The following is a 26,311-nucleotide window of genomic DNA, read 5'->3' on the forward strand; positions in this document are numbered from 1 at the left end:
CCCTGGGCAAGTGACTTTACTTCTCTCTGTGTCTGGGTCTGACTGTTAAAGAGGGTACTGATAGGATTACGTGCCTCATAGGGTTGTGACAGATGAAGCTCTTAGCACAATGCCTGGCCTCTAACAAGCATTCAATAAATGGGAACTACTCTTATGATTACACTGCTCATGTTATTCTGAAATTACTTCTTTTTTAAATTAATTATATTTTTTCTCTTCTTATAGTGTCGGGGTCTGGCTATGTTGACCAGATTGGTCTTGAACTCTTGGCCTCAAGCAGTCCTCCCACTTCTGCCTCCCAAAGTGCTAGGATTACGGGCTTGAGCCACCATGCCCAGCCTGAAATTACTTCTTTCATTCAAACATATGTTTTTGAGATCTTTGAAGTTCTGATTGTCATTTTAACAGCTGCATAGGATGCCATAATTTGGATATTGCCTCCTCTGAAAACTGTTTCTTTTCCTGTCACCTCTAACCCAGTTAATAAAAAAGCCCAGTCACTGAAACTGTCTCTCCTTGTTGACTCTCAGCTCCTCTTTAACACATTTCTTCATTCACTTTTTCTTTTTTCTTTTTTTTTTTGAGAGAGAGTCTCGCTCTGTCACCCAAGCTGGAGTGCAGTGGCACAATCTCGCATCACTGTATCCCCGTCCGCCTGGCTCAAGCAATCTTCCTATCTCAGCCTCCTGAGTAGCTGGGACTACAGGCATGCACCACTCTGCCTGGCTAACATGTATTTTTTAAATTTTTAGTAGATACAAGGTCTTGCTGTGTTGCCCAGGCTGGTCTCAAATTCTTGAGCAGCAGTCCTCCTGCCTCAGCCTCCCAAAGTGGTGGGATTACAGGTATCAGCCACCGCGCCTGGCCTCTTTATTCACTTATTAAGTTCTACTCTCATTTCAGTTAGTAAATGTATTCTTAATCTCTCTTAATCTATTCTTGACCCATGGGGCCCTGACCTCATTCATGTGCTCTTCCTCTCCCACCTGGACCACCACAGGTGAATAAATTCTTGTTCATGAGATTGCCTGCCACCAGGCTTAAGTGCGACAAGTCCACCTGCTACCCAGCTGTCAAATCTGCAAATCTGACCTGATAACTGCTCTGCATGTGCATGGTGGCCCATAGTACTCATGACACCTGGTGCCAGCTATCATAAGAGTTATTGATGACAGCAACTTATGAGTCAGAGACTAATGGAGGGGTAGGGAACACCTAGTGAAATGTCCAAATGCTGAATCCACTAAGCCACCTTGGAGGTTTCCAGAGCTCAACTAGAGTCTTTGTATCCAAGTTGCTGATAGCTGCCAGGCCTTCCCAGAGCTGGCTACAGGAGGAGCAGGGCTCTGTAGCCATCCAGCTGAGACCACAGAGTTTGTCTTTTCCCATTTACTCACTGAGTGACAAATTCTTTTTTTTTTTTTTTTTTTGAGACAGAGTCTTGCTCTTTCACCCAGGCTGGAGTGCAGTGGTGTGATCTCGGCTCACTGCAACCTCTGCCTCCCGGGTTCAAGCAATTCTTGGGCCTCAGCCTCCCAAGTAGCTGGGATTACAGGTGCGTGCCACCATGCCCAGCTAATTTTATAGTTTTAGTAGAGAAGAGGTTTCACCATGTTGGCCAGACTGGTCTGAAACTGCTGACCTCAGGTGATCCACCCGCCTTGGCTTCCCAAAGTGCTGGGATTACAGCACTTGAGCCACAACGCCCAGCGAATTCTTGACACTTACTTTAAACCCCTGATACCCTGTGGCACTGTGCTTGTCGGAGCTGGTTCTTCCTGAGTTCACACTTTCCTCTGGCCTTGGCTGGCCTGCCCCACGCTTGGGGAGAACCTCTTCCAGAAAGCCTCCTGCCCCTTCTGGGCTCTTCTGTCTTGACTCACTGTGTTAACAAGATATGTGTCTGTGTTCGGGTCACTCCAGACTAGGAGGGAAGGGTCTGTGACATTCACCTTTGTGGTCCCAGTGCCTGGCACCAGGCCTGTCACATTAAATAAATGACTGACTACATGTTTGGTCCATAGAGGAAAATGCAAATCACCTGTAATCATATTACCCAGATAACTAGTGAAATTAATTCACTGGATATACCCTTCTAGACATTTTTCCTCCTAGCTTTATCTATCTGTATTTCTTACACATACATCTTACACATGGCATTTTATTTTATATAATCTGGATCAAACCCTACTTAATGTTTTAGAACCTTTTTACATTGAATATATCATGTGTGTGTATGCACGTGGGCACATTGGCTGGGAATCAAGCCCAGGTCAACTGCTTGGAAGGCGGCTATGCTCACCACATTTAACATATCATGGACAGTTCTTCTCATCTAATCATTTTGTTTTTTTTTTTTTGGTAAGACACAGGTCTCATTCTCATTCAGGCTGGAGTGCATTGGCACAATCACAGCTTACTGCAGCCTTGACCTCCCAGGCTCAAGTGATCCTCCCAACTCTGCCTCCTGAGTAGCTGGGACTACAGGCACATGCCACCATACTTGGCTAATTTTAAGATTTTTTGTAAAAATGGGGTCTTGCTATGTTGCCCAGGCTGGTCTTCAACTCCTGGGCTCAAGAGATGCTTCTGCCTCATTCCCACAAAGTGCTGGAATTATAGGCATGAGCCACTGTGCCCAGCCTTATCAAATATTCTTGTAGGCCTTGAATTATGGTGCTGTGTAGTATTTCATTGACAGAGTGCTCTCTGATTGAACCCTTCCCTTTTCTGACATGCAGTTTATTTTCCAGCTGAAATTATTAATGTTTCTTTTCTGCTGAGAGCATTTCTTTCTCATGATGAAGAAAACAGGGTAAACAAATACTGAGTTAAAGACCATCAATAGCAGGGAAAAGTACAGCAGTCCTGCCTTACCCTTGAGGTGGACTACGGACCCCCCAGGGGATGCCTGAAATGGCAGATGGTACTGAACCCAATATGTACTACGTTTTTTCCTATGCATATATACATACCCATGATAAAGGTTAATTTATAAATTAGGCACAGTAGGAGATGAACAACAAAACTAATAATAAAATAGAACAGTTATTAAAATATACTGTAATATAAGTTATGTGAATGTGGTCACTCTGTCAAAATATCTTATTGTGCTATATTCACCCTTCTTTTTGTGGTGATGTGAGGTGATGAAATGCCTACGTGGCTGGGCACTGTGGCTCACACCTGTAATCCCAGCACTTTGGGAGGCTGAGACGGGTGGATCATCTGAGGTCAGGAGTTCAAGACCAGCCTGGCCAGCATGGCAAAACTCCATCTCTACTAAAAATACAAAAATTAGCCAGGTGTGGTGGCACATGCCTGTAATCCCAGCTACTTGGGAGGCTGAGGCAGGAGAATCGCTTGAACCTGGGAGGCGGAGGTTGCAGTGAGCCGAGATCGTGCCATTGCACTCCAGCTTGGGCAACAAGAGTGAAACTCCTTCTCAAAAAAAAAAAAAAGAAAAAAGAAATACCTATGTGATGAGATGAAGAGAGGTGACTGGCACAGGCACTGTTAGTGTTTGGCTACTATTGGCTTTCTGAGGTTACATCAGAAGGAGGATCCTCTGCTTCAGGCAATCCTGGATCATTGAGCCATGAAGATCTCAATGCTTGGGGATCCTTGATAGTGTTTTTTGCGGAAAACTTTTGGAAGAACATTGTAATCAGAGGTTGTTGCCTTTCTCTGTAAGTCATGAAAGTGTTGCTGCGAATTTGTAGGCGATTTTAATGCTGCATTCCATCTGAGGATCATATGCCACAATTTTGTGCTTTAATGTCTGTGCAATTTGAAACACTTCAGCAAATTTTAGTAATGTCCACATGGCTGGTTCTGCTTTAGTTTTTTCTTCATCTTCCTCTTCCTCTGTAGAGGACATGACAAGTTCTTCCAGTTCCTCATTTGTTAACACTTCTCAATGGCCTTCAGTATGTCCGTCTACTTCATCAAGCATATCAGCAAATCCTTCTCCATCAACTTGTCTTGTTGCATGGATGATTTTCCTAATTCCTCTATCAATTTCAGGCAAGCCTTTAAAATCATTCACAACTTCCACTCCATCAGTCCTTCCAGCAGGCATTTAGTTTGTGGTTTAATTCATCCATTGCAACTTGATGAGTGCTATTGCATCAGCAATAGTGAATGATTTCCAGCACTACATTATTTCCAGTTTAGGGTCTGCATCAATTGCTGATTGAATGTGATCAAATACCAGCAGATGTATGTGGCCTTGGGAAAATGAATGACGTCCTAGTCAAGTGGCTGAAGCAAAAGGTTGTATTTGCAGGTAAAAATACAACCTCAGCATTTTCATTTTCATGGCAAACAGATTCAGGTTGGTTAGGTACGTCATCTATTATTAATAGGTCCTTAAGTTCCAACCCTTCCTCTTTCAAATATTTTTTCACTTCTGGGAACCATTGATGCATTGGTGGAACCATTCTATAAACAAGACAGCTATCACCCATACTTTCTGATTATATGGCCAGAACACAAGCATAAATAATTTTTGGTTTTGCTTGAGGGCACATGGGTTCTTTGCTCTGTACACTATGGTTAGCTTTATCATATGCCCTGCAGCGTTGCCACAGAGTACCAGAGTTAATCTGTCTTTCCATGCTTTATGCCCTGGTGCTTCCTTTGCGCTTTTATGAATGTAGGTTCTATTGGTCATCTTCTTCCAGAAGAGGCCAGTTTTATTGCAGTTGAAGACTTGCTGTGTATGGTATCTTTTCTCCTTAATCTACTTCTTCAAGTCTGCTAAAAATGTTGCAGCAGCTTCTTCACTGGCAAATGCAACCTCTTTAGTAATTTTTATGCTTTTCAGCCCAAACCTATTCTTGAATCTGTGTAACTGTCTCTTACTTGCAGTAAATGGCTTGGTGTCACTTGTTTCAGGGGATCCTTGCTGATGTCTTTGTGTAGGTTCTGTGCTTTCTGGTACAACACATTGCTGTCAGAACACCTTTCTGTTCATATCTTCCATCCACAAATGTATTGCCTTTTCCATCTTAACTAAGCACTTATGTGCTGTGGCCATAACTCCATAACTTTTTTTTTTTTTTGAAACACAGTCTTGCTCTGTAGCCCAGGCTGGAGTGCAGTGGTGCAATCTCAGCTCACTACAACGGCTGTGTGGCTATAACTTTTGCAGTTTGAGGTGTGTCAGCAAGACTAGCATGAATTTCTTTTTCCTTCTTCACAATTTCACGGATAGAAGATTCATTGTTACGGTAGATCTTAGTAACCTAGGCATATGAATTTTTTCTTTGCTTATTGAGTTGAGAACTTTTACCTTTTTTTTTTTTTGAGATGGAGTTTTGCTCTTGTTGCCCAGGCTGGAGTGCAATGGCACGGTCTCGGCTCACTGCAACCTCCGCTTCGCTGGTTCAAGAGGTTCTCTTGCCACTGACTCCCAAGTAGCTGGAATTACAGGCACCCACCACCACGCCTGGCTAAATTTTTGTATTTTTAGTAGAGACAGGGTTTCACCGTGTTGGCCAGGCTGGTCTTGAACTCCTGACCTCAGGTGATCCACCCGCCTCAGCCTCCCAAAGTGCTGGGATTAGAGATGTGAGCCAGTGTGCCTGGCCAACTTTTACCTTTTTGCCTAAAGAAAGTATTTTGTGGCCTATCTTTGGCATATCTGACTTGCTGGCATCACTAATCTTGTGTTTTGGGGCCATTAGTAAGTAAAATAAGGGTTACTTGAACACAAGCACTGTGATACCACAGCAGTCCATCTGATAACTGAAAAGGCTACTGAATGACTAAGGGGCAGGTAACACGTACAGTTCAGATACGCTGGACAGAGGGGTAATTAATGTCCCAGGTGGGATGGAGTGGGACAGCATGAGATTTCATCACAATACTCAGAATGGTGCGCAATTTGAAATTTATCAATTGTTTATTTCTGGAATTTTCCATGTAATATTTTTGAACCATGGTTGGGTGAGATTAACTGAAACTGCAGAGAGCAAAATCGCACATAAGGGGGGACTACTGTAAATCATTCTGATCTCACTGTTGTTTGACCTTTAAAATTTTTTGGGTGGGTATGGTGGCTCACACCCATAATCCCATCACTTTGGGAGGCTGAGGTGGGAGGATTGCTCGAGCCCAGGAGTTCAAGACCAGCCTGGGCAACTTAGACCTGATCTCTACAAAAATAAAAATAAAAAACAAATAAAATTCTTCAAGCTCTGTCTCCAATGAAGGATCCTGCTATGTGGTGCCTTTTGTATTGAATTGTTTTCTGTTTTCCATGGTAGGACTATGGCAGCCAGGGACGCCACTTCAGGCAGCCTGTCAGAGGAGAGCAGTGCTTTAGACCTGCCATCAGCGTGTGACATAAGAGATTACGTCCTGCAGAGACCCAGCCAAGAAGCCAACAGCGAGGCTTTCAGTTCTTTGGAATTCCATTCTTTTCCTTATTCTTCTGATGTGGATCCAGGTAATAAGCAGAGTTTAAAACAAACTAACTTAAAAACAACTAGCAGCTATACGGGTGTGTGATAGTTTGTTTCTCTCTCTTCCAATAGCATATCTCTGAGAATGCTTCATTGTCTTAGGCAGAAAAACATCTTACCTAAGCAAAGCTATCAGGAGGAACTTCAAAGGACAGCTTCCCTGGCACAGCAATGAGAAGGAGCTGTTTCCTGGATGTCTTTTCATTATTGTCGCTGTTAATCTCAGGTCTCTTTCTAATCTCCTCAAAATTAATTCAGAAGCAGGGGAATATTTGGTTCAACAAAGAAAGAGTGGAATTGTTTTTTTGTTTTGTTCTTTTAAAACTTCAGAAAATAGCAATGTGGGCCTGTTATGTGTGATGAGTAATAAAAATAGAGACTTTAGCATTCCTTGTATGAAGTATGCTCTGGATTTAAGTAACAACCTGTCTACAAGGTTTCCTGATTCCTGACTAGATTGCCGAAACATCTATTATTTAAACTAATGATAATTCCCTGATGTAGGTAGTGACTGTCTTTAGTGGTAAAGCCCTCTCTTTCATATTAATTACCTGATCTGAGTTTGGAGGCCCGCAGACCTGGATTTATTTATTTATTCATTTATTTCTTGTTAGTTTTGGTTAATCCTCTGGGTTTATCACACAGACCTGGATTTAAAGTTCATGTCTGCCACTTACTGGCTATGTGACTTGGGGCGTGTTCCTTAACCTCTCTGAGCTCCAGAGTTGTCTACAAAATGGCGATCAGAATGCTTGCTCCACCCAGTCAGGTTTAGCTTAAGGGAAACCTGTAAGGTACTTAGCATGGTTTTTCTACCATCGATGGGTGCTCAGTCAATGTTGTTGTTGTTAATATTAAGAAATCCAAATGGCCAGGTGTGGTAGCTCACACCTGTAATCTTAACACTTTGGGAGGCCAGGGCAGGTGGATCATCTAAGGTCAGGAGTTCAAGACCAGCCTGGCCAACGTGGCGAAACCCTGTCTCTACCAAAAATACAAAAATTAGCCAGGTGTGGTGGCGGGAGCCTATAATACCAGCTACTCGGGAGGCTGAAGCAGGAGAATCACTTGAACCCGGAAGGTGGAGGTTGCAGTGAGCCGAGATTGTGCCACTTGACTCCAGTCTGAGCGAAAGAGCAAAACTCTGTCTCAAAACAAAAACCAAAAAACAAACAACAACAAAAAACAAATCCAAGTATATATTTTTAGAAAGAACTCATTGTGGGTACTAAGAAAATGTAGGCTTTAATGATGATGAATTCAGTGATGACTACAGGTAGGATGTGTAACTGTCATTGCCTTCAAGAATTCTATGGAGAAATATGTTTGGGATTCTCTTCTGATTTTCAGGACATAGAGTAATCAGGATCAGTAAGTCTCCTGTTTAATTTAGTACCTGACTGTGTTAGTTCATTCTCACACTGCTATAAAGAGATACCTGAGACTGGGTAATTTATAGAGAAAAGAGGTTTAATTGGCTCACAGTTCTGCAGGCTGTACAGGAAGCATAGCAGCACCTGCTAGGCATCAATCAGGGTGGAAGGCGAAGGGGAAGCTGGCACTTCACATGGCTGAAGCAGGAGGAAGAAAGAGAGGGGGAAGGTGCTACACACTTTTAAACAACCAGATCTCATGAGAACTCAGCACCAAGGGGATGGTGCTGTAAACCAATTAGGAGGAACTGCCCCATGAACCAATCACCTCCCACCAGTCCCCACTTCCAACACTGGGGATGACAATTCCACATGACATTTGGGCAGGGACACAAACCCAAACCATATCACTGACCAAGAATTAGATAATTCTTTATCCTTTTCCTTTCTAGACTTAACATCTTAGTTCCTTTAACCTTCCCTTTTTTCCCTGCCATCCTGCTGCCTCTACATGACTTTCCATCCCTAAAACTGATTTTGTTCATCATCCCTGGGTAGCAACAGCATTTCTTAGAATGAGTGAATGGAGGCAGTTGAACAGAACTTTGTTTGTGTATGTATTTATTTATTTAGAGACAGGGTTTTGCTCTGTGCCTAGGCTGGAATACTGTGGTACCATCATAGCTCACTGCAGCCTTGAACTCCTGAGCTGAAGCTATCCTCCTGCCTCAGCCTCCCAAGTAGCTGGGATTACAGGCTCACATCACCATACATGGCTTTTTTTTTTTTTTTTAATTTTTTGTAGAGACAGGGTCTTGCTTTGTTGCCCAGGCAAGTCTTGAACTCTTGGCCTCAAGTGATCCTCCCACCATGGCCTCCCAAAGTGCTGGGATAATGGGAGTGAGCAACCATATCCAGTCTGAATAGAACTTTAGAAGTATTAGCATGTTGAAATACTTCAAGGGCAGTGGCTCTATTCCCTTAGGGAATTCAGTGTGGACTCAGTTTTTACTTTTTATTGCCTGTTAGTTGACTAATCTGTAGAAAAGTAACTGTTATTAATTGGAACTGGTTGACAGCTCTAAAAATAAGGAGCACGTTGAAATATTTATGTAGGGGTATTTGTTAAAAATATGGATATTCTATGCCAAAAAGATTGTTTGGGGGAACCCATGTCTAAACATGGGAAGGGGTACTCAAACGCTAAGACAACCATTTTACACGGTATTAGTGGTGGTCGTGCTGGGTTAGACAGTCTGGTTGGAATTCTGGTTCTGCTACTTCCCGTGGTTTGACTTTGGGCGAGCCACTTAGCCCCTCTGTGCCTGTCTCCTCATTTGTAAAATGGAGATGATAACAGCACCTCCTTGTTGGGGAGGTTATAAGGTTGTACAAGGTCGTGCATGAGGCATAGTGTGTGGCAGGGAGTGGACTCTCAGGAGATCCAGTTCCTCATCAGCTGGGGTGCTCAGCACACTGCAGTACTGTCTGGTCAGCTCAGGATTTTTTTTTTTTTTTTTTTTTTTTTTGAGATGGAGTCTCACTCTGTCACCCAGGCTAGAGCACAGTGGCGTGATCTCACCTCACTGCAACCTCCGCCTCCCAGGTTCAAGCGATTCTCCTGTCTCAGCCTCCCAAGTAGCTGGAATTACAGGTGAGCGCAACCACACCTGGCTAATTCTTGTGTTTTTAGTAGAGACGGGGTTCACCATGTTGGCCAGGCTGGTCTTGAACTCCTGACCTCAAGTGATCCACCCACCGTGGTCATCCCAGGCATGAGCCACTGCTCTGGGATTACAGGTGTGAGCCACTGCGCCCAGCCAGCTCAGGCTTTTATCACAAATACCATACACTGGGTGGCTCCTCACAGCTCCAGAGGCTGGAAAGTCTAAGGTGAAGGTGCCAGCAGATTTGGTGTCTGGTGCTGTCCCTGTTGTTGATTTGTAGACAGTCACCATCTTCCTGTGTCCTCACATGGCCTAGAGAGAGAGCCTCTTTCTCGTGTCTCTTATAAGGGCACTAATGCCATCATGAGGCTTCCACCCTCAAAACTTAATTACCTCTAGCTGGCCACAGTGGCTCACGCCTGTAATCCCAGCACTTTGGGAGGCCGAGGCGGGTGGATCACCTGAGGTCAGGAGTTCTAGACCAGCCTGGCCAACATGGTAAAACCCCATCTCTAATAAAAATACAAAAATTAGTGGGGCGTGGTGGCAGGTGCCTGTAATCCCAGCTACTCAGGGGGCTGAGGCAGGAGAATCACTTGAACCCAGGAGGTGGAGGTTGTAGTGAGCCAAGACCGCACCATTGCACTCCAGCCCGGGCAGCAGAGCAAGACTCCGACTCAAAAATAATAATAATAATAATAAATAAGTAAACATAAAAAAATAAAACATTCACATTGGTTTACTCATCTTACCCCATGGAAGGCTCTGGGTATGATAATTGCTCTCTGCATACTCCACACTGCAGTGTTTTAGAGCACATTAATAGTGATCACTCCCATTTATTGAGCATTTACTATCTGTCAGGTTTTATATTGTCAGGCTCCATGCTAAATATTTCACAAACATTATCACTTTTTTTTTTTCTTTTCGAGACAGAGTCTCACACTGTTGCCCAGGCTGAGTGCAGTGGCACAATCTCGGCTCACTGCAACCTCCACCTCCCTGGTTAAAGCAATTCTTCTGCCTCAGCCTCCTGAGTAGCTGGGATTACAGGCGTGCACCACCATGCCCAGTTAATTTTTATATTTTTAGTAGAGATGGGGTTTCACCATGTTGGCAAGGCTGGTCTTGAACTCCTGACCTAAAGTGATCCACCTGCCTCAGCCTCCCAAAGTGCTGGGATTACAGGTGTGAGCCACCACACCCGGCCCAAACATCACCACTTTTAATTCTTATCACAGACCTGAGAAGTGGAAATCATTCCCATTTAATAAGTGAGGAAACAAACTTGGAAATGTTAGGAAACTTTCCCAGTGTCACTTAGCAAATGACAGAGCTGACTGAATCCAAAGGAAATGTTTCACTTTTTTTTTTTCTTTTTCGAGATATGATCTTGCTTTGTTGCCCAGGCTGAAGTGCAGTATTGTGGTTCCCCTGGACTCAAGCAATCTTCCCTTCTCAGCCTCTGAAGTAGTTAAGACTATAGGCGTGTGTTATCCTGCCTAGCTAATTAAAAATTTTTTTTTTTTTTTTTTTTGTTTAGAGATGGGATCTCACTATGTTGCCCAGGCTGGTCTTGAACTCCTGGGCCCAAGCGATCCTCCCGCCTCAACCTCTCAGTATTGGGATTACAGGCATGAGCCACCACACCCAGCTAAAATCACATTGTTATTGGAAAAAAAGAAAGCTTTTTCTAACCTAGGAGTTGACCAAGAGGATGATACCACTGAGACAAGGAACTGCTGCAAATAAATTTAGGCAAGTTTTGTTAACTTGATAGAACAAACATTTTGGAGAGGTGGAAGGAGTTTTAGGGAGGAATATTAACTTTTTGATACTATTTGATTCAAACTTAAACATTTTAAAACAATTTTTATTTTGTTGTGCACTCTGCAATTCTGTAGTACTTTTATATGTTTTGCCACAATACCCACTAGGTTTGTTTTTAAAAAGGACCAGGGCTGTGAGTGGTGGCTCATGCCTGTTATCTGGCATATCTGGCATATTATGAGGCTGAGGCAGGAGGATCCCTTTTTTTTTTTTTTTTTTTTTTGAGACGGAGTCTCGTTCTGTCGCCCAGGCTGGAGTGCAGTGGCGCGATCTCGGCTCACTGCAAGCTCCGCCTCTTGGGTTCACGCCATTCTCCTGCGTCAGCCTCCCAAGTAGCTAGGACTACAGGTGCCTGCCACCATGCCCGGCTAATTTTTTTTTTTTTGTATTTTTAGTAGAGATGGGGCTTCACTGTGTTAGCCAGGATGGTCTCGATCTCCTGACCTTGTAATCCGCCCGAGGGGATCCCTTGAGTTCGGGAGTTTTGAGACCAGCCTGGACAACATGGCAAAACCCTGTCTCTACTAAAAAAAAAATTTTTTAATTAGCCAGGTGTGGTGGTACACACCTGTGGTTCCAGCTACTCTGGAGGCTGAGGTGGGAGAATCAATTGAGCCTGGGAGGTGGAGGTTGCAGTGAGCCATGATCGTGCTACTGCACTCCAACCTGGGCGACAGAGCAAGACCTTGTCAAAAAAAAAAAAAAAAGGACCAGATCACCCAGAGCTTCCCAAAAACTGAGTGAGAATGGTATCTTTCAGCCATGACAGGAGCAGGGAATACACTAGAATCAAATGGAAGTCCAGCCATTCTGTTATTTAATAACACCATCTCTAGTAGATCACCTTAAGCAGAAATAAACGTGCTCAGGTTTATCTATCACAAAGAGAACTTCATTTTAACATCACTAGGAGACTTTTACACAGCATGGAAGGCTGTTGATTTTTCTGTAAACATTCCAGAGCTACCTTTTGTGAGAAATTATCTACAAAAGTCAATTAGGAGGCCGGATGCAGTGGCTCATGCCTGTTATCCCAGCACTTTGGGAGGGTGAAGCAGGTGTATCCGCTTGAGGCCAGAAATTCAAGACCAGCCTGGACAACATGGTGAAATCCCATCTCTACTAAAAATACAAAAATCAGCCAGGCATGGTGGTGGGTGCCTATAATCCCAGCTACTGGGAGGCTGAGGCATGAGAATCACTTGAACCTGGGAGGTGGAGGCTGCAGTGAGCCAAGATGACACTACTGCACTCTAGTCTGGGCAACAGAGTGAGACTCTGTCTAAAAAAAAAAAAGAAAAAGAAAAAAAAAGTCAGTTAGGAGAGGTTATCACTGGTAATCTGGCCGTTACCAAGCAATGAACTTGAGATGACAGCCTTAAACTCTGAAGGAGGTCACTGCCCTAACAGCCCAACCTGGTTTATTCCTACCTGATCATTTTCCACCTTAAGTTTCAGAATTGTCCAGGGGCCTGGGCTTTTCATTTATAAGTTGAGTCCATTTTCTTCTCCATGCCTCTTGTTCATAGGTAGCTGTAGTTACGGGTTCTCTCCCCATGGCCCTTCAGGAGGCTCTTGCCGACCTTTTAATCTAATTCTGATAACTCTGGATCTATTGTTTGCTCAGAGACATGACCACCTTTACACTAATCTCTACTGGGCCACCATTCTATCTCAGATTCTTAACACCTCCAGTTCCCAAGCCAGTTTGATGTTCTTGGTTTGCTTACTTGCTGTTATGTGTTGTAAGGAAGTTGATCTTCCAGGGATTGTTAAATATAGCCAAGGTTTCCAGTTGGAGGGTCATTCAGGGTGACTCACCACTGGTCTCTGCCCATCCTGGTATTCACTCAGTGAGGCACATACTGTTGGCTACCTTCATGTAGCTTGTGCTTGGCTCAAAATAGAGTTGACTATCTCAAGAACTGGCAGAGTATGGCAGGTTGCTTACAGCTGAATGGGGGTCTAAGGGTGAACTTGGGACCTGGCTCCCCCAGCTACTGGGTGAAACAGAGCCAAGCTTTGATCATTAGGATTCATTAACTGGGCATAGTTTTTACAATTTCTGGTTTTTTTGTTTTTTTTTTTTTTTTTTTTTGGAGATGGAGTCTTGCTCTGTCACCCAGGCTGAGTGCAGTGGTGCAATCTCAGCTCACTGCAACCTCTGCTTCCCAGGCTCAAGCGATTCTCATGCCTCAACATCCCTAGTAGCTGGGATTACAGGTGTGCACCACCACACCCAGCTAATTTTTGTATTTTTAGTGGAGATAAAGTTTTGCCATATTGGCCAGGCTGGTCTCAAACTCCTGGCCTCAAGTGATTTGCCCACCTCAGCCTCCCAAAGTGCTGAATTACAGGTGTAAGCCAGTGCACCCAGCTTGACCGTAAGAGTTCAGTCATATCATCTGTTGTCAAATTCTTCAGTCAAAATCCAGACACAGAGTTGGCAAGGGGTTGGGGTTCACAGTGGAGGCGTGGCGTAGTCTTCTGGTGGCACAGCACAGCCCAGCAACAGGCACGCTGGAGAGAATACCCAGAAATCCAGGCAGGTGGCAGGCAGTGTGCAGGCGCCTTCTCAGTGGGTAGCAAGGTGCCAGCTTCCAGGTTGGAGTCAGCATCACAGTTCTAACCCCTGGAGGAGTAGTAGGCCAAGGAAGAGTGACCTTAGATTTAGGATGCAGCAAGGACCACTGCAAAACCCAGTTACAAGAACATGGGCCCAGGCTTAGGCTTAACTTGTGTAAAGGATTCCCCATTTCACCTTGCAGCTGCCCCTGGCCATGGGCCTATCCCTGCCCTGTTTTCCCAGCCAGCCTTTCTGAAGGGGCTGCCTGCCTTCCGCCTCACTTCTTCATCTCAGGATTGCTCCTCATTCCCAGGCACATGGTCTCTACCTCCATTCCCCTCTGGACTAAGCCTGCCCTTACTCAGATGCCAGTGATCTTCCCTAGAAGCCAAACTAGATGGACGCTTCTCTGTCCTTATGCTATGTGCCCAACTGCCGCATCACTGTTCACACCCTGGAGGAGCGAATTAGTAGCAAGGACATGAGACTTAAGAGCACTTTCCAGAAAACTACTGGGCTGATAAGAATCTGAGAGTGTTAGAAAAACCTCCAAAAGCCTTAGTCATTCCAGTCTGAGTATGTAAAGACGGGTGAAACTAGGCTATATATGTCCAATAAAGACAGAGTCCATCTGGCCTGAAGTTCCCACCCAGCCACTCCTCATGAAATGATGGTAAAATAAACAACTTTTCACTTAAGGCAGGTGCAGGATTATAAAATCCTCCCCTCAGCCCTTCCTGGTGAGATATGGCAGAAGACCTGCTGCAGCCAAACAGGGCTTCCTGAGGGCGGGTGTAGAGTTTCATGCCTATAATCCCAGCACTTTGAGAGGCCAAGGTGGGAGGACTGCTTGAGCCCAGGAGTTCGAGGCTACAGTGAGCTATGATCGTACCACTGCACTCTAGCCTGGGGGACAGAGTGAGACCCTCTTTCTAAAGAAAGAAAAATATAGAGCATTCCTGGAACACCTTTTCCATAACATTCTTCTGTTTAGGTCCCTTTGAGATGTCATATTACACTACTTTTGTCTTTAGACTGAGTCTCGCTCTGTTGTCCAGGCTGGAGTGCAATGGCGCAATCTCGGCTCACTGCAGCCTCCACCTCCTGGGTTCAAGTGATTCTCCCGCCTCAGCCTCCTGTGTAGCTGGGATTACAGGCACCCACCACCCTGCCCAGCTATTTTTTTGTGTTTTTAGTAGAGACAGGGTTTCACCATGTTGGCCAGGCTGGTCTTGAACTCCTGACCTCAAGTCATCCATCCACGTTGGCCTCCTGAAGTGTTCGGATTACAGGTGTGAGCTACCACACCCGGCCAATCTTACACTACTTGTTTCCTTCCAGCTCCAATCAAAAAGCTCCTCTGCCTTGTTTTCGGGACTCTGTGTAATCTGCTGCCTGGAATATTTGTTCAAAATATTTAATAACCAATACAGCAGTATTGCAATATTTCAACAACCGGCACGACTGTACAGGTGCACACGAGCTGAATAGAGGCCCCTGCTGCTGTCCAACTGCACATTAACACAGGCCTGCCAGTCCTGTCAGGCTTGCTTTTAGGCTGAGCCAACTGTTAATGTCTTAGCTGCATTGTTCCCCTCTCTGGAATGTGCCCCCTCCTCCCTGGTCAACTCCAGTCCACTCCAGAGATGGCTGAATTGAATCCATTAATTAGTCCCAGGTACAGACTTGCTGCTGGACTTGAACACCCTGCCTGTTAGATACTTGTTTTCTTTCTCGTTTGCTGCTTGGCTCAAGGGAAGCATAGAGTATACAGAATGCAAGAGCTGTGTTAAGAAACAGATGATCTTGGTTAAACCTCTCAAAAGGAAGATCACAAAGGTCACCCGAAGGCCCAGTCCCATGTGTACTGCTGGAGCTTGATAAACTCTGGGTAGCTCATGTGGCGTATCTCACCTGTGCCCTCTGGAACCTTTGTCCTGGAGAGCATCCAAGGTACTTTCTAATATAGGACAAGGAGTTTCTCTGAAGTCGTTGTTAGACATTAACAATACAGATGTAGGAAATATCAGCCCTTTCCTCAAACTTGAACTTCTGCCTAAGAGCAGTGTTGGGGACATTGGTTGCGTGTAGACAGCAAATTGAATGTTAAACACAATAAGTCTTTGATGATTAAAGGCCATAGCTGGCAGGCAGTTATAAGTTTAAAGTAAATAGTGATTTAATGCACCTTTAGTCTTATTCTGGGAATCTGTCAACATCCCACTCTTCAAAGCCCATTTTGTAACTTGTGTATTTAGGCATTTCATCCAAGGAATTTAGTATTTAAGGGTAAAAAAAGGTTTGTTGTCTTCCTCTCTGTAATTCATATTTCTTTGGAATTCTATAAAATTTTATTTCCAAAAGGAATGAATTATAAGCTCTTAGATAAAAAAACTCAAAATAAAATTTATATACTAGTTGTCAAATTCTTGATGTGTTGTTGTTGTAGTTTTAAAATAGGAGTCAGGGTATATTTTAGATATATACATATAATGCTAAAGACATTTTATAGTTGCATTAAGTGATATCCAACCTAGTGGCTAATACCCAATCACTAGACTGGACCTGAGATACAGAGAGTACGGAAAGGAAAGGAAAGAAGGGAACAATCGTTATTGAACCAATTCTCTGAGAAATAACTGAGGACACAATTGGGTACATTTTATCAGATACCAAGTAGATGGGCTTTATTTGGAAGGTTTGAGTATTCTGTGTGGCAGTGCTTCTCTGCTTTTGTTGCCTCTTCCTAGATTTGGGTTTTTTGTTGTTGTTGTTGTTGTTGTTTTGAGACAGAGTCTTACTCCATCACCCAGGCTGGAGTGCAGTGGCGAGATCTCGGCTCACTGCAACCTCCGCCTCCCAGTTTCAAGAATTCTCCTGCCTCGCCTCCCAAGTAGCTGGGACTACAGGAACCTGCCACCACACCCGGCTAATTTTTGTATTTTTAGTAGAGACAAGGTTTCACCATGTTGGCCAGGCTGGTCTCAAACCCCTGACCTCAGTTGATCCACCTACCTTGGCCTCCCAAAGTGCTGGGGTTATAGGCGAGAGCCACCATGCCCAGCCTCCTAGATTGAGTTATGCAGATTCAGCTATCTAGACTGAATTTTCAGCTCCAAAATCGGATTTTGAGCTCTTTGCATGCTGCTGTTAGAAGGCAGCAGTGAATTTTAATTGTATAGCCTGAGGTGTGAAGGATAAACCATAAGTGTATATGACTAAGGCTCACAGAGTTAGAGAAGGTTACAGTCTCTGAGCTGGTGGTTCCGCACAGCTCTTTAGGAACTACAAGTTTGAGATTGAGTGGGGTCATGAGCTTGTGGGGCCCTGGATGCTCTACCTTATGCATCCAGGCAGGCATTCATCCAAAGAAACGGTGCCAGGACCAGGAGGAGTTCGAAAACCACTAAGTAGCCGGGTGCGGTGACTCACGCCTGTAATCCCAGCACTTTGGGAGGCTGAGGCTGGTGGATCACTTGAGGCCAGGAGTTCGAGACCAGCCTGGTCAACATGGCAAAACCCCGTCTCTACTAAAAATACAAAAATTAGCCAGGTTGGTGGTGTGAGCCTGTAATTCCAGCTACTCAGGAGGCTGAGGCAGGAGAATTGCTTGAACCCGGGAGGCAGAGGTTGCAGTGAGCCGAGATCGCGCCACGGGCACTCCAGCCTGGGGGACAAAGTGAGACTGTCTTAAAAAAAAAAAAAAAAAAAGAAAGAAAACCACAGAGCCCAGCTAATCCTCTCATTTTCCACATGGGGAAGTTGAATCCCAGGATAATGAAGAAAATCACCCAAGGCCATATAGTAACCTGGCAACTCCTATTTTCTGGGTGACCCTCTGTGCAGACTAACTGTAACTTCTCTATCCCTTCTTTAAAACTAAAAAAGTATAGTTCTCTATAACTTTCAATATGTACTGCTAAATTATGTGTCACATTAAATAGTCATTGGAGAGGATAATAATATAATTATTTTATTTATTTATTTATTTTTAATTTTTTTTTAAAATTTTTGAGATGGAGTCTCCTCTGCCGCCCAGGGTGGAGTACAGCGGTGCGATCTCGGCTCACTGCAAGCTCTGCCTCCCAGGTTCACGCCATTCTCCTGCCTCAGCCTCCTGAGTAGCTGGGACTACAGGCGCCTGCCAACACACCCGGCTAATTTTTTATATTTTTAGTAGAGACGGGGTTTCACCGTGTTAGCCAGGATGGTCTCGATCGCCTGACCTTGTGATCCGCCTGCCTCAGCCTCCCAAAGTGCTGGGATTACAGGCGTGAGCCACCAGGCCCGGCCCAGAATTATTTGTAAAAGCTCAAGAACGTTATTTGCCACCTGTGACATCTCTCGTTGTTCCTCACTTTTAAGTTTCAAGGGCACGTGCTATGGGGGAAGAGGCTTATTTACTTCTGTGTACTTTGCCTGCAGTCACAGTTTTAAAAAGAAATCCCAACTGAGTTGAAAAACTGGCCGTGTTACTGTCTCAAGCCACACCCCCAGGGCACTTATCTGCCGAGTCCAGGTGCACAGCAGTGTGACCTCATGTTCTGGCCTGATAGCTCCCCTCAAGGGCTTCTTCAAGTAAGCATTCATCTGACTTTTTACTCAGCTGTATCTTCTTAAAATACAAGGAAACAACTTGATTACAACAGTCAATCCCAAAGACCGTAGGCCATAAGACCCCCATTTCAAACAGACACCGTCACTAGTTTCATTCATTGTTATGTATTTATAAGATAAAGGCTATACACAAGGGAAGACCAAAAGATGGATGTTTTTTCCATTTGTTGTGCACTTACATTTCAGGCACTGTGCTATGCATTTTACACACGTTGTTCTTTTGATTCTCACAGCCACACCCAAGAAGTAAATCCTATTAAGATCTCCTTGTTACTCCTGAGGAAACAGAATTTTAGAGAGGCTCGTTTCATATTAATGTTACCCACAGACTGGTGGAAATCTGAGACTCAAACCTGGGTCAGGTTGCCTGCAAAGGAAGAACTTTAAAGAAATGCAGACATCTAGGTATGATTACATACTATGCATTAAGAATTAAGCTTTAGGCCAGGCACGATGTCTCACGCCTGTAATCCCAGCACTTTGGGAGGCCAAAGTGGGCGGATCACCTGAGGTCAGGAGTTCGAGACCAGCCTGGCCAACACAGTGAAACCCCGTCTCTACTAAAAATACAAAAATTAGCCGGGCATGGTGGCACACGCCTGTAGTCTCAGCTACTCGGGAGGCTGAGACAGGAGAATTGCTTGAACCCGGGAGACAGAGGTTGCAGTGAGCCGAGATCGTGCCACTGCACTCCAGCCTGGGTAACAGAGTGAGACTCCGTCTCCAAAAAAAAAAAAAAAAAAATGAATTAAGCTTTAAATATTTGCAGTTACTTCTTTAAGTCTGAGCTAGCATCTTTCTACTAAGTCAGTATCTTCAAGCTGATATTGGTACCCTGTCAGGGTGACTGTGACTCCTGGTCCACTGGACCAGCATTGTGTCCACTGTCCACTGAGCTCTCCTTTCCATTTCTCCCATCTTCCTGTTGTGGAAGAAGCTCGAACTACTTGTGCACTAATTGGAGAGAAGGTGTTGGGGCTCAGAAAGCAGTACCCCAAAATGAAGGTCTCTGCAGCAGCCTCAGAAGCAAAAGTTTTCCTTTGACCTTTGTCTGCCCTCTTGTCTCAGTCTCATTCTCCACCCAAGGCCAGCCATAGAAGCTAGAATCCCTCTTCCCCAAGGCGGGTCATAGAAACCAGAACCCCCTTTCTCCAAACCAGCCATAGAACCTAAAAATATTACTCTAATTTTCCCTCTGCCTTTCTGGGTAAAACTTGGCCATAAAGAAATTATCTGGCTGGGTGCAGTGGCTCACTCTTGTGATCCCAGCACTTTGGGAAGCAGAGACGGGAGGTTCGCTTGAAGCCAGGAGTTCGAGACCAGCCTGGCCAACATATCAAGACCTCGCCTCTACAAATAAAATAAATTAACTGAGCATGGTAGCATGCACCTGCAGTCCCAGGTACTTAGGAGGCTGAGGTGGGAGGATTGTTTGAGCCCAGGAGGTTGGGGCTACAGTAAGCTACAGTCATGCCACTGCACTTTAACCTGAGTGACAGAATGAGACCTCATCTCTTTTAAATTAAAAAAAAAATAAAAGAAAGAAAAATTATCTGACCTACCTTGTTTGACTGTAGGTGATAAGACCCCCATTTCAGAGAATTTCCTGTCCCGTGCCCCGAAGAAAGGAGTGCTGCTCAGAGAGGCCAAGAAGAATCTAGACAGACAGGCCTTGCTGGGCTCCCCACTGAATCTATTAACATTAGATCTTACCCTTTTTGTTCAATCATATTTCTACACTTTGATTCCCCTTTGCCAGTGCCCCCCATCTGCCCCAGTGAATATGGGCAGGGAAGGGGAATCTGTGGCCCAGGAAGACAAAAAGGCTTCTCAAGCCAGATCATTTGTTGAATTGGCAGGATTCTCTCATGTGTGCCTCCTGGCCACACTGCTATTTCTGCTGTTGTAGAAATATGAAAGTCATATTTCTACAACAAAGTCCATAGTTTGTTGAACCTAAGCATAAAAATGGACAATTTCCCCTGTATCTTTGGGTTTGCATTCTGAAGCCTTCGGTGTATACACATTAAATAAATTTGTATGCCTTTCTCCCATCAATCAATCTGCCTCATGTCAGTGATTTTCAACAAACCTCCAGGGGGCCAAGAGGTTGGTCCCCACAAAGGCATCGCCTTCTCCATTCAATTTCTCACACCAGGTAGGATCCAACTTCTTATGTGAAAACCCAGGGAAGAAAACAAGTCAGGAATTTTAACTCCCTTTGCTGGAATAAATGAAGCCCTTGATCACTTTTTCTACCCAGAAGAAATTTTCTCATCTGGTGCCAGAACTCTTCTTATTCTTGGCTCTTTGCCCTTGAAGTTGCTGTTTGTCTGCTGAGTGGCTGCCCTTGGCCAACCTTTTAGCTAGCTCCCTGGAGTTTTTGATAGTTGGCTTTTGGCAACATGCTTGAAGTTACAAAAACCCAGCTTATTAGAACATAACTTTTAAGGATAAAGGCTTTTATGTTAATTCCTGGGTCCCCCATGTTTGACTGACCAGGTTCATATTTTGCCCTCTGCCTGGCCTAATCACACAATGTCTGCAGCTTCTGCCTGCTATACCTAGACCCTGGTGTGAGTAAGGAATAAGGGTCGGTCAGTTCCTGGCACATGGTAGGTGCTCAGTAAAGGCTGGTGAATGAATAAATGAAAAACACATATAAGTGAAACTTGGTAAGGTTTAAAAATGGAGATCAAGTATTTATCACAGTGCCTTGCTCATCTGTTTGTAACATTATCATAAAATTTAAAGCTCTGTGTGATCTGTGTAGCATAATATAACATTTCTAAGTTAAAAGCACATATTATTACATAAGCCCTGCAGATCTGTTTAACTCTTGACTGGAAAGTCAACTAGTCTCTCTTAAAAGCCCCTGGCTTTTTTTCCTTGAAAAGAAAACAGTAGAGAAATGAACAGCTGTAAGGAGATATAATGCTACTGAGAATAGAATATTATTCCTACATTTCCCCATCATGAAGAAAGCATGTTCCTAGTGGAGTTGTTTCTTTTTTAGCAAATATTTCTGTAATAACCATGTATGCAATTATGGCTTTAAGGATACCCCTAAATTACTTTCAAAGCTATTTTCTTAAGAAAACTGTATTCCATATTTTAAGCATGTGAGGTTTTTTCCTTTTTAAAAATAATACAATTGAGGGGCAAATTTAAATAAATTATAAAAAACAAACAAACAGAGGTGTACCCCCATTTCTTCATAATATATTCAGTAGTTGCTGTTTTGTCCAGAATTTTCTTTTACAAAGAACTCTTGGAAAATATTAGGGATTGTTAAGCACAGTATAAATGAGATGAGGAAGTGACCCACGGACTAACACCATTTTAGAAGTAGAGTTTGAGGAAAAATTGGTTAAAATAATGTTGCATGTTTTTAGCCAATAATAATAGCTGCTCTGAGCCTAGGCCTGGAGGTGGTGCCTGGCAATTTCTTGCTATCAGGCAGTGTTTGAGTCTACTGCCCTCTGGTGGCTACTTTTTACACTTTCCTGAGCCTTACTGAGAAAAAGAATTTAAACGTACCAGATGTGTGTTAAACCTTTCTCATTTATTCTTTGCAGAGTTCTGTGCCTACTCGAGGTAGAATTAAAAGTTCTCAGAGATTATTTTGCTCAGCTGAAATCCAAGAAGGTAATTTCTCTTAAGGTCACCACTGTTAAGTATATTCACTGCACATGAATTATATAATTTGAGATCTTTTTTCATTTATCCAGCTGGGTTGATTTCAGGCTAGAATACACACATGAATAGTGATGTCTAATTTTTTTGCTGGGCTCGGTGGCTCACACCTGTAATCCCAACACTTTGGGAGGCTGAGGCAGGTGGATCACTTGAGATCAGGAGATCGAGACCAGATTGGCCAACATGGTAAAAACCCTGTCTCTACTAAAAATACAAAAAATTAACTGGGCATAGTGGCATGCACCTGTAATCCCAGCTACTTGGGAGGCTGAGGCATGAGATTGACTTGAACCCAGGAGGCGAAGGTTGCAGTGAGCTGAGATTGAGCCACTGCACTCCAGCCTAGGAGACAGAGTGAGACTGTCTCAAAAAAAAAGAAAAGAAAAACAGAAAAGAAAACGTGATGTCTGATTTTTCTTTATACATTTGCCAATAAAAGTTGTGCTTTTTTTTTTTTGGCAAGATAAGACAAAAGGATTTAAATTTTACTTTTTTGATGAAATTATAGTACCATTTAAGGGTAATTGGCTGGGTGCAGTGGCTCACACCTGTAATCCCAACACTTTGGGAGGCCAAGGTGGGCAGATCACCTAAGGTCAAGAGTTTGAGACCAGCCTGGCCAACACGGTGAAACCCCGTCTCTATTAAAAATACAAAAAATAGCTGGGCATGGAGGCAGGTGTCTGTAATCCCAGCTTCTCGGGAGGCTGAGGCGGGAGAATAGCTTGAACCCAGGGGACGGAGTTTGCAGCGAGCCGAGATCGTGCCATTGCACTCCAGCCTGGGCGACAAGAGCAAAACTTGATCTAAAAAAAAAAAAAAGGTAATCACAAAATTGAAAAAAAAAACTTTTGGGACTTGTAATCTAATAAGATGGCATGGAACTATTTCTCCTTGTTCTTCCCTGCTAAGCAACTATGAACCCTGGAAATGCAAGAGGCAACCAAAGGAGAACTTGGAGATTTAGTAAGAAGGTGAATTGGTTTGGGGCCCCAGGACTGGAGGAACAATATGGTGTCCGAGTGTCTTCTGTCCTCCTACCCAACTGAAGGGGGTGACCCAGACCCGGTGCATCCTCACCTGCAACCTAGCAACAAGAAGGTGGCCTGGTACCTTCTCCCCAGGACTGACAGGTTATCTATCTGACATGACCAGAAAAGCCCAGCTCCCGGGAGGGGGAGATTAATAGGAGACCACTAAGTAGCTAGAGGAAGTGCTCACCTTCAGAGGGCCTGGGACTTCCTTCCCCTGCTGAGTGATAGCTCTATGGCAAGCATGCACATGTGGGAGGATTTTGCCAGTTCAACAAATGATCTGGCCTGGGAAGCCTCTTGGTTCCCCTGGACCAGAGCCTCCCTCCCCTGCCTACATTCACTGGGGAGCTGGGGGGCACTGGCAGAGGGGATCCCACTACATCAGGCAGTCCAACCCAGGGACCTTCTTCCTCCCAGGGAGCCTGAAACTTCCTTCCTCCCCAAGAGATTCCCATACCCTGAGGATGAGGCCAGGGAAAACATCTTCCATTCCTTCAGCCAGCACCAGCAGGGGCCTGTGGAAACCTCAGCAGTTCCAGATAAATGAAACAGATCAAAAAAAGCAGCAAAAACACTGAAAATTAAACTTTCATTGAAACCACAATCACAAAAGTAGGCCAGGACCTGCATGCTAAAATAAAGGATTTTTTTTTTTTTGAGAGGGAGTCTCACTCTGTCACCAAGGCTGGAGTGCAATGGCACGATCTCGGCTCGCTGCAAACTCCGTCCCCTGGGTTCAAGCTATTCTCCCGCCTCAGCCTCCCGAGAAGCTGGGATTACAGACACCTGCCTCCATGCCCAGCTATTTTTTGTATTTTTAATAGAGACGGGGTTTCACCGTGTTGGCCAGGCTGGTCTTGAACTCCTGACCTAAGATGATCCATCCACCTTGGCCTCCCAAAGTGCTAGGATTACAGATGTGAGCCGCCATGCCTGGCCAAAATAAAGGATTTCAATAGGACCAAAATTCTCTAAATGTAATAGACAAAATGTTTAGATACAACTAAAGATCACTTGTCATACCAAGAACCAAAAAAGTACAACTTGAATGAAAAAAAGACAGTCACGGCTGGGTGCAGTGGCTCACGCCTGTACTCCCAGCACTTTGGGAGGCTGAGGCAGGTGGATCACTTGAGGCCAGGAGTTTGAGACCACGTTGGACGATATAGTAAGACCCTGTCTCTACAAGAAATAAAAAAATTTGCCAGGCAGGGTGGCACGCACTTTTAGTCCTAGCTACCTGGGAGGCTGAGGCAAGAGGATCACCTGAGCCCAGGAGTTCAAAGCTGCAATGGGCTGTGATTGTGCCACTATATTCCATCTTGAGCAACAGAGAAATACCTTATTTGACAAGGATTTTAAAGAAGCCATTATAAAAATGCCTGAACAATCAATTATAAGTTCTCTTGAAACAATGAAAAAACAGAAAATCTTAGCAAATAAATAAAAGTTATAAAAAGAAGCAAGTCAGCTGGGCACAGTGGCTCCCACCTGTAATCCTAGCACTCTGGGAGGCTGAGGCAGTAGATCGCTTGAGCCCAGGAGTTCAAGACCAGTCTGTGTAACACGGCGAAACCTCATCTCTACAAAAAATACAAAAATTAGCTGGGTGTGGTGGTGCACTCATGTAGTCCCAGCTACTTCGGGAACTGAGCTGGGAGGATCGCTATTGTTCTGGAGGTCGAGGCTGCAGTGAGCCGTAATTGCACCACTGCACTCCAGCATGGACCACAAAGCAAGACCCTGTCTCAAAAAAAAAAAAAAAAAAAAAGCCAAAAGGAAATGATATAAATGATAGAACTGAAAAATATAATAGCCAAACATTGATAAACTGGACCTCATAAAAATTAAAAACTTTTGCTTTGTGAAAGCCCATGTGAAGAGAATGAAAAGACAGGCCACAGACTGGGAGAAAATATTTGCAAATCCCATACCTGACAAAGAACTAGTTTCTACAATATGTAAAGAACTCTCAAAACTCGACTCTCAAAAAAAAAATGCAATTCACTTTTACAGGCCAATACACAATTCAATTTCTCCACATCCTTGCCAACACTTGTTATTTTCTACTTTTTTGATAGTGACCATCCTAATGGGTGTGAGGTGATATCTCACTGTGGTTTTGACTTGCATTTTTCTGATGATTGGTGACATTCAATATATTTTCCACATGTTTATTGGCCATTTGCATACCATCTTTGAAGAAACATCTATTGAAATCCTTTGCCTATTTTTAAAATTGGGTTGATTTTTTTTGTTATTGAGTTGTAGGAGTTCTTTATGTATTCTAGATACTAACTTCTTATCAGATATGTGATTTGCAAATATTTTCTTCCTTTTTGTAGATGGCCTTTTCACTCTGTTGATTGTGTCCTTTGATGCGCAAAAGTTTTTGAGTTTGATGTTGTACTGTTTGTCCATTTTTGCTTTTGTTTCCTGTACTTCCGGTGTCATATCTAAGAAATCATTGCCAAGTCTAATGTCATGAAGCTTTTCCTCTGTGCTTTCTTCTAGGAGTTTTATAGTTTTAGGGCTTATGTTTAGGTCTTTAGTCCATTTTTGAATTAATCTTTGTATATTGTGTAAGATAAGGTTTTGAGTTTGTTCTTTTTATCTGTTTGTTTTTGTTTTTTTGAGACAGAGTCTCACTCCATTCCTCAGGCTGAAGTACAGTGGCATGATCTCGGCTAACTGCAACCTCTGCTTCCTGGGTTCAAGTGATTCTTGTGCCTCAGTCCCTTGAATAGCTGGGATTACAGGTGTGTGCCACCACGCCTGGCTAATTTTTGAATTTTTAGTAAAGACAGAGTTTCACCATGTTGGCCAGGCTGGTCTCAAACTCCTGACCTCAGGTGATCTGCCCTTTTTTTTAAAAAAAAAAAAAAAAGAGTCTTGGTCTGTTGCCCAGGCTGGAGTGCAGTGGCATGATTCCGGCTCACTGTAGCCTCTGGCTCCCCGGTTCAAGAGATTCATGTGCCTCAGCCTCCCGAGTAGCTGGGATTACATGCGTGCGCCAATATGCCTGGCTGATTTTTTGTATTTTTAGTAGAGATGG

General features: G+C 43.9%; 1 protein-coding gene across 6 annotated transcripts in view; it reads left to right on the forward strand.

Annotated features, from left to right (window-relative positions):
* SHLD1 (shieldin complex subunit 1) overlaps positions 1–26,311 on the forward strand; it is a 119,927-nt gene that overhangs the window by 20,719 nt on the left and 72,897 nt on the right. For 4 of the 6 annotated variants that reach the window (XM_054468123.2, XM_063658985.1, XM_054468122.2 and 1 more), the window contains exon 3: positions 6,273–6,454. In XM_054468123.2, coding sequence (XP_054324098.1) covers positions 6,273–6,454 — 182 coding nt within the window. Of the gene's footprint in view, positions 1–6,272; positions 6,455–6,542; positions 6,918–22,101; positions 22,172–26,311 lie in introns of those variants that run through there. The other 2 variants (XM_063658987.1, XM_063658986.1) reach the window with 2 other exon arrangements.

Source organism: Pongo pygmaeus, chromosome 21 (genome assembly GCF_028885625.2).
Source record: "Pongo pygmaeus isolate AG05252 chromosome 21, NHGRI_mPonPyg2-v2.0_pri, whole genome shotgun sequence".
NCBI classification, from domain to species: Eukaryota; Metazoa; Chordata; class Mammalia; order Primates; family Hominidae; genus Pongo; species Pongo pygmaeus.